General features: G+C 39.9%; 1 protein-coding gene across 6 annotated transcripts in view; it reads right to left on the reverse strand.

The window, feature by feature from the left end:
- Positions 1-5,262: 5,262 nt before the first annotated feature.
- The window catches only part of mast1b (microtubule associated serine/threonine kinase 1b), a 36,972-nt gene continuing 29,868 nt past the window's right edge, over positions 5,263-12,366 (reverse strand). For all 6 annotated transcript variants that reach the window (XM_079882443.1, XM_079882440.1, XM_079882442.1 and 3 more), the window contains 5 exons: positions 11,622-11,851; positions 11,410-11,532; positions 10,597-10,733; positions 10,283-10,470; positions 5,263-9,282 (listed from right to left, as the gene is read on the reverse strand). In XM_079882443.1, coding sequence (XP_079738569.1) covers positions 7,595-9,282; positions 10,283-10,470; positions 10,597-10,733; positions 11,410-11,532; positions 11,622-11,851 — 2,366 coding nt within the window. In that variant the 3' untranslated portion in view covers positions 5,263-7,594. The remainder of the gene's footprint in view (positions 9,283-10,282; positions 10,471-10,596; positions 10,734-11,409; positions 11,533-11,621; positions 11,852-12,366) is intronic.

Below are 12,366 nucleotides of genomic sequence, written 5' to 3' on the forward strand. Positions count from 1 at the left end.
ACCGTGAACTTCTTTCATTTCAGACCACTAAAAAAACTACACAGTCACCGCCTGTTAAATAAAGCAACATGCAGCGTATCATCAATGTTTGTAGATCTTCTCCTGGACTGAAGCACAGGCTCTACTCTTCTGCACAATGGTGACCCAAAAAATAAAGTTTACAGTAAACTACTGGCAACAGTGTTGCCAGTATAAACCTGTTTTATAACTTACAGTTTATTACTGTTAAAATACATTTTGTGGGTGTGTCTTTTTATCTTACACTGTTAACCCTTTCAACCCCACAGGGAAATCCACACTACAAAGAGTAAAAAGTAACATTGACAGTGTTGCAGTGAGATAATTAAGAGAATATGTAAGTGATTGTTGAGCATTAGTGATGAACACCTGCTGTTAACAAGCAGAATCACTGAAGAAAAGAGAAACACAAGAACAGAAAATAGAGAAACACAATAACTACAACTGACTTCCAGCCATTACACATTATTACACTTATTATTAACCAGTATGACTTTATTTCTGTCATACAGAAGTTGTGATTGAGATGTTTAATTGAAACTGTTTGTTTGAAGTTACCATTATAGAGATCAGTGCTTGCTTTAGTTGGGTTGCTGATGCTATAAGTATTAATTTCTGCTTTGCTGCTTGAGCTGTGTTTTTACAAGTCACACTTGTGCACACACACAGTTTATGAATGATTGCGGTTGTAATGCTTATGATGACAAAATCATCATATTGCCTGTTCATTCACTAATGAATTAATTCTTACTCATTCATAGTTTAATCCTCAATCAAAAGTGTTACATTAGCACCACTGTGAAACTACAGCAATAAATTATTATGACTCTTTTTTTAACACAGCATGCATAAACAAAAAAAAAAACAGAGCTACACTATATTTTAGAAACACAGAGATATCACAATTTAGCACATTGATCTCAACAATGGTGGCAATATTTTTTTTTTTTTTTTTTTTTTTAATTATTCATGCAGCAATGCATGCTGGGATTTTTATATTATCCTGGAACCCAGCATGCATTGCGACATGAAACTTTTCACCATTGTTGTGATTCATATGCTGATTGTTGATATCTGCATGTGTCTGAGTCAAGCAGGAGTAAAATAAAATTGTATGCACTATGATTACGATATTATTCAGAAGATGTGATTACAAAATATTGATTTCACTCAGTAGATTCACAGATTATGCTAAATATGATATACCCATAATTTCAATGAATATATAAAGGAAACATTTGAAAATCAGACAGGTCCAGGATGATTGTGACATCATCACAAAAGAATAAAAACACCTGATCAACTTCCTCCTGACTTTTTCTTGCCATAACAAATGTGTTTTATAAACTCACTGTTACAGCAACCAGAGAGAGACAAACAGTAAGCAGTCAAGGGACAAGAGACCAACTAAAGCAAATACTGATCTCCATCATGGTGACAACAAATTTTATTATTAACTAAATCTCTGTTAATTCTCAACAAGAACTTTTGTACATGTATGAAAGAAATAATCGTAAACTGGTTTGTAAACTGGTTTCACACTCGACTCGACTTGTTGCTGGAAGTCAGTTGTAGTTTTTGTGTTTCTCTTTTTTCTGTTCTTGTTTCTCTGTCGTTCAGTGATTCTGCTTATCATGTGTTCATCAGTTTCTCAATTCATATGGCCATAGACAGGGCTTTATAATCAAAGAGGTCATAAATTTGAAGTTGTTATGGAGTTAAACATTTTTATTTCTCTGATATGTGCATTTCAAGACGTTTGAAGGCCAAAAAAGGATAAGAAATAGATTTAAAACCTGCTCTCTCCTCATCTCCATTAGGCCTACTCATAGACTGTAAAAAAAGATGGACGACGCCCCTTCGCTCTCTTCCATTGATGAGAACTGAAGCCGCCAGAGTCCCGATATGGCGCTGACATATTGGAACTTGAGTCTGCGCAGTAGCGATTTCGGGACCAGACCTGCGCAGTAGTGAGCAGGAAGTAAAGCCGCGAAATCAACGCTCCGCCCTCACCCTCGCAGAATACACTCAGGGAGAGTGGATTCTGCACACTTTTTAAAAAATTGATTGCAGTACGACAAGAGGCTTGTTAAAATAAAGTAAATACAATCTCCTCAGTCCTCCGAAGATCCCGAAAAAAATGTCCGTTGGTGCTTCAGTGACTACTTCGCTCAGAGAACCTGTCAATCACAGCTGTCAATCATGACGTTACACCACCGCATCACCTAACTAACTAAAAAACAACTTTTTTTTTTAAACAGACACTTGAACTTACATCAGCGTGATAAAAACGACAGCAAATGAAAGAAACCACCTTTAAAAAAAGATATTTGAAGTGTAATTTAATTGTTTAGTTGGTCTCGCGTCCCGTTGAATAACATGGGGAGGCGGGGCTTATGACCTATACTAGGACCAGTCACTGGGGGGCGATCGAGAAGTTTTGGCTTCACTTTTCAGGGCTTGTGCGGCACGCTTGGGCCTACTCTGTCTTTTTCTCTCAGTCTCCTGATCTTGCCCTGTCTCTTCCCCTCCTAAAGCTGAACTTTTTTAATTTACTGAAGGCTACAAATTGTATTATATTAATTCTCAACATGTACACATGCATTAATCTTGTGCCTATGAAAACGACTTTGTTAATGTTTCTCGTCCCCTCACAATGACATAATTACACGTTATTAGACAAAAGTTTATTAGTTTTCTAATTATTTTTGTCATTCGTTTAACATTTATGACCTAAAAAACTGTCAAATATAAAATGTTTAGTTTAGCTACTTATTCTTAACTCGCACTTGACCGTAAACTGAAGCGTCAGTCGTGCTGCTAAAATTCGCGCTCGGATGAGAAACCGAAACGTCCTGTGTTGCTCCCAATGCTCTAGTAATTACATTATGTAAACTGCAATGCATTTATGACAAAGAACTGCACCGATGCAGATGTAATATCATAGCAATCTATCAATAAATGCACTCACGACACACCTTGTACTCTCTGATGTTCGCTCTGCTCGGCGCCCCTGCAGATTGAAAAATGAGCTAAATCCAAGCAGACTCGGATAAGGGGAGGAGCCGGAACTTGACGCAGCTTGCCGCCGTTTCAAATGAGTTTTTTAAAAGGGGACTGAAGCGATCAAAAATGTATTAATCAAATATTTTTTAGGGGGGCTGGGCAGAAGTTGACCTAGTGACCTAGAAAAGGGCCTAGTGACGCCCCTGGTTAAGAGTTTGTACCTGTATGGATTTAGTTGTATTAAAGGAGAACTCCGGTCAATTTTAACATTGAGCTCATTTTATTGTATATTTGGAGTGCTGTCAATACAGAGAACAACGACAAAAATCGGTGTTGCCTACACCGAGTTATTCTATTTTTAAAATTTGCACCCTGTTGACTTCAAGTAGTCAAAGTAGTCGATTGCCGAGTTCACGCGCATTATAGGGCTTGGGCGTCGTGACGTCATACTTGGCGTGGCGGCCATGTTGATGGCCTCGCGAATGTAAACATACAGCAAGTCAACGAGGAGAAGCAGAGTTGGGAGAAAGAAAAAAGATGTTAAAATCCCGAAAAGGATGTGGAATTTACGGGGATACGTTAAATAGGGAAGCCAGGGACCAGTATGTGGACAAAATCGGCAAAAAAAAAGTGTAGTTAGTAGCTGTCAACCCTCCCGTTTTTTCCGGGTTTCTCATGTATTTGAGCTCTTTTCCCGCTGTCTTCCCGTTTTAGTATTTACCTATAAAATATCCCGAAAAATTACAATTTCAACATTCATCTTTCTGTTGCTATCCCTCTGCAAAACTGCAGCAACTGAGCGAGTTGTGAAGCTAGGTCTAACGTGACTTTGCTTACAGATTGGCGTGAAATCGTGCTCTCACAACCACGCTGTTATCTAAAAAAGGCCAATATCACGCTAAGGTTGCCTTCAAGTAAGCAAAACGATGCTTTGAAAACATCTGTTTTTCTGGAAGGGCAAGGGGGTAGCAACAGGACAACAGTAAAGAGACTGACAGGTCCGATGGAAGGGCTAACATTAATGTTATGATAGTAAGTTATTAAAATACGGGATATTTTACAGGAAAATTTGTCCACATAACTTACTGGACCCTGGTTTCCCTATTTAACGTATCCCCGTAAATTCCACATCCTTTTCGGGATTTTAACATATTTTTTCTTTCTCCCAACTCTGCTTCTCCTCGTTCGACTTGCTGTATGTTTACATTCGCGAGGCCATCAACATGGCCGCCACGCCAAGTATGACGTCACGACGCCCAAGCCCTATTGGTTTATCACGCGCGTGAACTCGGCAATCGACTACTTTGGACTTCAACCGAAAAACAGGATGTAAACAGGTATTTGCGCTGGCTTAAATAACATCATTTTTATACATATCTTTCACATCTACTGCAGTCAGATTCACCCGCGTTCACTCTAAAGGAATCACTCACATGGCTGGTGCACTTGTAATGACACATCAAGGATGTTAAGAGGCTAAAAGCAGGTTTAGTACTTGCCCCATTGAAGTCAACAGGGTGCAAATTTTAAAAAGAGGATAACACGGTGTAGGCAACACCGATTTTTGTCGTTGTTCTCTGTATTGACAGCACTCCAAATGTACAAAAAAAATGAGCTCAATGTTAAAATTGACCGGAGTTCTCCTTTAAATCACATTCAAACTACTGCTAAATGATCAATAGTTCAAACTCATCTACATTATAGTGTAACACTGTACATTATAGCAGTGCTGGGCAGATTACTTTGCAAATTGTAGTCCGTTACTGATTACAAATATACATGACGAAAATTGTAGTTAGTAACATAATCTAGATTACTCATTTTAGGTCATTTGTTCTGACTGCTTTCTGATTACTTTTGACCTAACTTGTTAATCACTTAGATTTGAAAGGGATTGTGTATGAAGAAGAATGATGGAAAATCAATAAATTATTAATTATTTACTTTCACTGTGTGAACAATATGTATACATGTAATCCATAAAAAGTAACTGTAATTTGATTATGAGCATTTGAAAACGTGAAAATCTGATTACGTAATCTAGATTGTATGTAATCAGCACTACATGTATAAGTTTTTACTTTTATTAAACTATAATTTGTATAATATTTTATAGTTATAGTATCATATTTTATCACCTTACTACTATAACTGACTAATATTAACTAATTTATCATTTATACATTTATCTACAAACCCATGCAAGAAGACAAAAACAACCCGAAACCAAATAATGTGATTGGCTTCTTTATTATTACTGCACTTTATTATTATTATTTTTTAAATTGCATTAGTTTATAACATTGCCTGAGGTGAGAAATCATAAAAAACCCTGTAAATAATCAATGATATAATAAGTGAATGTACAAAAAAATTCACAGGTATAACAGTTGGGAAGATTTATGCAAAGCAGCGTAGTTTCGAAGGGCAACATACAACCTCCCATTTTAATAATCAAACAGGGCAAAAATCATTCAAATAAAATCATAAACGTATAAATAAATACAAAGAGAAAAATCAATAAAGTGCATTCTGTAACATTGCTTGTACTCTTGCACGAGTAACTGTCTCTACAGAATCTAAACACTGACACCGTCTATCCTACACACACACTTTACAGCACAAATCAATCTGAAAACATGCCATAAAGGCATATACACCCTACCCAAATATTAAAAACATATTCAAATTGATGCTACCTTCACAAAAAGTACTGTGGTGTTACTATGGTACAAAGATGGTACCTGATATATTGTACACCATGGTACTGAATTATTACCTTATCCATGTATATTCAGGGAAATACGGTATTATCATAGTACAATGTTTAAAAGACCATGTTAATATCAAATTCAATCCATCATTCGTTTCTCCCTCTAAAGGTTAACATTTGGGTAAAGTGTAAAGTCCTATATTGGCAAAAAACAGTCAATCAAGGATCAGCTGATTTGGATCATCATTGCACTAACGTGGCACCAAATACATTGCTAGATTCACTACAAACACACACACACACACACACACACACAGTCTCCAAAGTACGTTCACACAAACGTGAGAGATTTAAAGTGTAAACAGATTAGATCAATTCCACATGTCACATAAAGCCACTGCCAAAGTATCATTTCATCTCTCGCAAACCACTAGACGTTTACATGTCATCCTACTACGTAATAAACTCCTATAAAAGATCACGAATATGTAGCAAAAGTGAATTAAAAGCCCTGAATGGATTAAAATTAAATACATCTACACATGGACCACCTCATACTTCACAAACTCTTCTGCATATACTAAAGGATAATTCAGGCTTTGAAAGAATTCAAGTGTATAATCCACAGTGCATTTACTGGCCTATTGATATAATCTAACAGGATGACATCTTATAGTGAGCTATTTTCTTCAAAGAGTTTGTCTAATAATCTCAATATCATTTCATAACAATGCCATCCTTGAGGTTTTTGCTTCAGTCTCAAGCATGGCAAATTTAACTACTGTATATAGACTCTCTTTGTTTCTTTCCAAGACATTTAAATTCAGCCACATAAAAGTCAACATGAAACGACATCTTCAAATAAACTTCTACAGATATGTGCTATTATTGCCATAACGCAAACTGGCTTTAAATTGCTGCATTGACTTAGAAAGGCTGCATTTCCCACAAAGTAGCTATTTGACTATACAGTAGACCTTAGTCAGGGATTGATTTTACACAGATTAAACGACATTGCAATCCATTAAATTAATTTCTCACAACCTAGTTTTAATTCCTGTCAGAAATGAAATATGGCACTACCCTGACTAAAGTCTGTTGGTTAAACATTGTGGATGACCAAGGTGGTGTTAGCTGAAAGGGAAAGCCGTGCACTGACGAATCGTGCACAATAACACCAGGAACATGCAGTACTACAGTAAATACGGTCAATTTAGATTTCATGTTGACTTTTGCTGGGCATTTCCAGTGCAAATATAATTAAGACAGCAGAAACAAGCACTTTTTCACACGGTTCTGTCCTTGTGCAACAATCATTTCCCGTTTCTGTTGCCTCTCGCATTAGTATAGCGCTACTGTCTGCAGTTTAACAGTATAGCCGAGGTACTAGAATGAGAGTGTTTAGCTCTATAGTGTCGGTCACTTGGTAAACAAACACTTTAACTACCTCTCGTTTCTAAATCTGACAAACTGATTGGATGATATGGTGATGACTGAAAGTACATGCCCTCTACAGACCTGGCAGGAATGATTGGATGTGCAGTGTTCACTAGCATTAGGTCAATTTCATTTTTCAAATCTTATTTTTTGACTCTTCTATTCACAATATACAATGTAACATGCATCTAGAGAGACATACTGGTTTGTTCTACATCCACATATGATGGTGCATACACTCGTACACCATATGCACAAACATATTTGACAAGGGTCATTTAGAAGCACCTTTACTTGTTTGCGTTTTTTTTTTTTTTTTTATGTCTTGGTTTGAAAGTCTTTTGAACAGTCTGCATTTGGACAAATACTGGGAACACATCCCATTTTTAAAGTTCCCAACAGAATATTCCCATTAGTATATTATGAATGTTTGGAAGAGCTCTTTGATGCCTTTTCAGGCTTTGACGATCCAGGACCGGGCCAAGTTCCAGTCAGCCCACGGCGACTCCCAGACGAGGCCTCGGACTTTCCCAAGGTGGCGGCTCGTTTGTCCTCGTTGTTTTTGGAGCTGTCCTTGGCCTTCCCGCCATCCTGAGAGCCCAACTTCATCGGCCCAAGCACAGTTTTAGCCACACTGGTGAGCTGCGTCACAAAGCTGGACCTGTCAGCAGGAGATACGGCACGGGATTTGCTTGTGCAAGGCGACTTGACGGTTGGAGATGGAGAGGCTTGGGACTCCTCGACCGCTTCCAGCCGGCATCTTTCCTCTTGAGGGGCTCTGGTTGCCCCCGATGGGGTTTGAACCCGTTCTTCGATGGTTTTAGACTGAACAGGAATTGCTTCTTTGACTTTAGGTGCAACAACAATACTAGGTACAGTCCCCTCAATGCTTAGAGGTCCTTTACCTGACTTGCTTGCCTCTGGAGCAACTATCTGTGGGGTTTTCTCCTTCGCCGGGATCTTTTCAGTGGCTTTGCCATTCTCCAGCCCTTTAGGACCCTCAGTTTTGCCATTCTCCAGCCCTTTAGGACCCTCGGTTTTGCCATTCTCCAGCCCTTTAGGACCCTCGGTTTTGCCATTCTCCAGCCCTTTAGGACCCTCGGTTTTGCCATTCTCCAGCCCTTTAGGACCCTCGGTTTTGCCATTCTCCAGCCCTTTAGGACCCTCGGTTTGAAGGCTATGGGGTTTGAGTTCCTGTGATCCAAAGCTTTGGACAATTGGCGTCTTGGAGCCACATCCCATTGCAGATGTGACGCTTAGAGATTCGCTCTTTCCCACATCCCTAGCTCCCTCCTTGACTATTGAGACGACTGAGACTTGAGGAGACTCAGACTTGGAGGCAACTTTCTCCTTCTGAGGTGTTTCGGCCAATTGGGTTGATTTAGGATCCAATGGTTCGGTTTTTGACACGGTTCTTAAAACTGCTTCACTTGAGTCGGGCTTCCTCGCTTTACCCTCAGACTCCCGAGCCATCATTGAGTCCTGCCTTCCGAGATGCCTCGCCGGACTCAACGTGTGCTGGGCGGGCGTGTGCGTTGGCGTCTGTTCGGGTGGAGAGGGCGGAGCCCCGGGCGTATTCTCTCCCTCGATCTCCATCAGGCTCTGGAGAGCGTGTTCGCAGTGGAACGACTCCCGACGGTATTCGGCATGCACAACATCCAATCCGTGTTTCCTCATTGACACACAAAGCCCTCCCTTCCTATCCGAGGACACGGAAGATGAGGAGGATGGGAAAGATGGCGTAGGGGGCGGACCCAGCTTCTCGGCGGACTGCACCCGCTGGAGGAGAGGGGAACGGGGGGGTTCTGCACTCTTGGGACGGGGGCGCGTGATTGGAGGAGAGGCATGGAGCTTGGCGGGGAAGGCTTGTGTGGTGTTGGAGCTGCCGACGGTGTGTCCAGCGATGGGAGGTGGGGAGGACGAAGTTGGGGATGGCGTGTGAGCCAACGGGGACAGAGGAATGTTCCCAGCGGATTTGCAGCGAGCAGAACGGTACTGGCGGTGGAGTTTGGGTGAGAGACCGTAGAGAGAGCTTGGCCGCATGTGCTGAGACGTGGCAGGCGAGTTTGGTGTGCTGGATGCGGGAGAGCTACTCTGAGACGACGTGCCTGAAACGACAAGGACAAAACCAGGTCAGAACCTCAAAGGAACATGTAAAGGGCACACAATGATCAGGCAAAACACCCAAACACTGACTGAAGTTAAATATCAAAGGCTAATTAAGTTAATTTCAAAGCACGTCTGCCGGAAAACGAAAGAAGCAACGCACGCCACAGAAATATCATCTTCAATAGGTCAAATGACACTCAAATACATAAGGTTTAATCAAAACTCAATATTACATGGTAAAATTCTGCTTTTGTTCCCTAGAAAGGAATTCAGACATTATAATACAATTGTTTGACTACTCAAAAACTTAGACCCCAATCATACTCTTTTGTGTCATGCATCATATATTGCATGTATATCAACACAGATGCTTTCAAGCTTGATTTTCAGAGACATTGGACTCTGCTATGAGGCACATAATGGAGGATTTTCATGTATCCTTTGCATTATCAGCACTAGTCAACAGTCTTTCACAGTCAATGTGTTTAAAGCAAGGTGTCTGAATAAAATACATCCAGTTACAAACATTAAAGTGTAACTGTAGCGCCCCCTTGTGTACTGCTGTTATTACTGTAATGCAAGCATGCATGCAAAATGTTTAAACACGTGTGCAATGTATTGAATCTTCATTTGCATACTAGCATAATCAGCATCTCAATCAGTCAAGATAAACTAGTAAAAGTAGTACAATGCAAATAAATAATATTTAATACATAATGCTTATAATAAATTTACATACTACTGCCACTACTACTAATAACAATTTTGTACAAAATCAGAATAAAGAGATCTTTTTTTGATTGTTGTAATTATACATATATTTTTTAATTATACATGTTTATTTAATTTCATATTTTTATTGATTTTATAATAATTGTCCCCTTGGTTGGAAAACCCTGGTCTAGAAACACTCATTTGACTGAATAAAACAAGTATAAATGACAACACAGATTCAGCCAATTAGATTCCACTTCATACAGCAGTGGGAGGAGCTCTGACCGAGGTGGGTGGAGTCTGGAGGAGAGCGGTAGGTCTGAGTGGGCGAGCGAGCAGACAGGTTGTGTGTCGGAGATCCCGGCAGACTGTCTCCGGACGACAGCGAGCGATTCAGAGAGGACAGACTACGACTGGTGTGAAGCAGGTTTGACTGTTTCGTGATCTTACGAAAGAGAGAGCTGCGCTTCTTACTGCAGACAGAGAGAGAGAGAGAGAGAGAGAGAGAGAGAGAGAGAGAGAGAGAGAGAGACAAACTGAGTAAAGCGATTATGTAAATGAGGTGTGTATTGTATGCAAAGGCATTCTCTCTTTCTAACCTCTCTTGTCCATCTTTTGGAACCGACTTCTTGTTGCGTCTGGCCATCTTGGCTTTGTAGCTCAGCTTCCTGGCGGGCCCGATCTTTATGGATGTGTTTTCGAACGGAGTAGTCGTCACTGTTACTTTGCTGCCACTCTGAAATTACAAAAGCACCATGTTAAAGTTATTGAGTATTATCTCTAGAAAGTAATTATTATGGAACAAGATGTCTGGGGTGCGTTTCCCAAACAAAGACGTAACTCGCTGCTTAACTACCATAGTACGATGCATCGTTGAAGAAATCAACTAGCCAGTCACGACTGTTTCCCGAAAACCATATTGTCTCAAATTGGTCAAATTGGACATTTTGTCTTATTGTCGCAAATTTGAGGACTATTTCTCATTTTTCTCAGTTATTTTACTTTATTTCCAGATTCAATCATAGGCTTGTTCTTATGTTCTAGAGCACGTTCACACATGCGCACTCTTCAAAAACAATGCTTTAAATCTCTTGACAAACTAAAAGATGTAAATGACATTTGTATGTGTTCTAAATAAAAGATATAGTTTGGACTGAATGTCAGCTTTGTTATTTGACTTAAGATAAGGATTTAGAGTCCACGTGTCATGCAAACAAGAAACTATGCTTCTAATCACAGGTTGAGAGCTGTCGTTCCAAACACACAACTGTGCAATGCTGTTTGTGAATATTCGTTAGAACTGTTTTCGGGAAGCACAGACTCGTTGAACTAAGCTGATAACGACAGAACTTGCGACCATAGCTGGCTAACAATGCTTTTGGGAAACGCACCCCTGTTTGTGATGCCCGTACCTTCAGAATGAGCTCCACCACCTCTGTGTGGACCAATCCGTGCACAGACTCCCCGTTCACATGGGTAATGAGGTCACCGGCACAAAGCCCCGCCTCCTGGGCCGGCCCGCCACACTCTACATGCTGTGATTGGAAGAAAGCAATGTCAATCATTACATGCAACACATTCTTCAGCAATAAATTCAGTCGGACGTCTCAGAATGCGCTCGTACCCAGACCATGTGATGCACACTGTACACGTGACTGTCGCCCATGTAGACTCTGATGGCACGCAGCGTGAAGCCGTACTTCTTCCCAGAGCGATGGATGGTGATCGGCGAGCGCAGGACGTTGACCGTAGGGGAGTAGTCGCGACTCGGAGACGAGTCACGAGACGAGGGATTGGACGAGATGGAGCGAGGAGACATGGGGCTGGCGAGTGGAGACGTGCCATGCTGCTCAACTACAGGAGGAAAAATAAAACCAAACATCTTAATATAACAAAAGCTCATATTGTAAACGCCACATATATTGAAAATAATGCAAAACCTGACAAGACAGATGTACAAAAAAATTGGTGTGGTGATTATGTAGATTTGTAGTTTGTAGACAAAAAAAGTTTCATGCAAATTTCTGTAGTTTTTTCTGTAGTAACTTACATGGAAAAATGCACATAAGAATGTTTTTACACAAACACAAACCCCATGATTTTATAAAAGCATGAACACAGCTGTCTGTAATATCATGTCTTGTATATAAAAAATCTTTAATAGTAATAAATAGTACTTTATTATATTTATCAACATATTTTATTGGTTGTTGACATTTATAGCATGTTTGAACTATAGTTTGCATTTAAAGGTGTAGTTTTGCACAAAAAAAAAAAATATATATATATATATTATTATCTCAATTTTGAAGGTTGTTGACCTTTTAAAACTTAAAATACACTTATAGGGACTTATTCATAAAACATAG

Source organism: Squalius cephalus (assembly GCF_949319135.1).
Source record: "Squalius cephalus genome assembly, chromosome: 1".
Taxonomy (NCBI): domain Eukaryota; kingdom Metazoa; phylum Chordata; class Actinopteri; order Cypriniformes; family Leuciscidae; genus Squalius; species Squalius cephalus.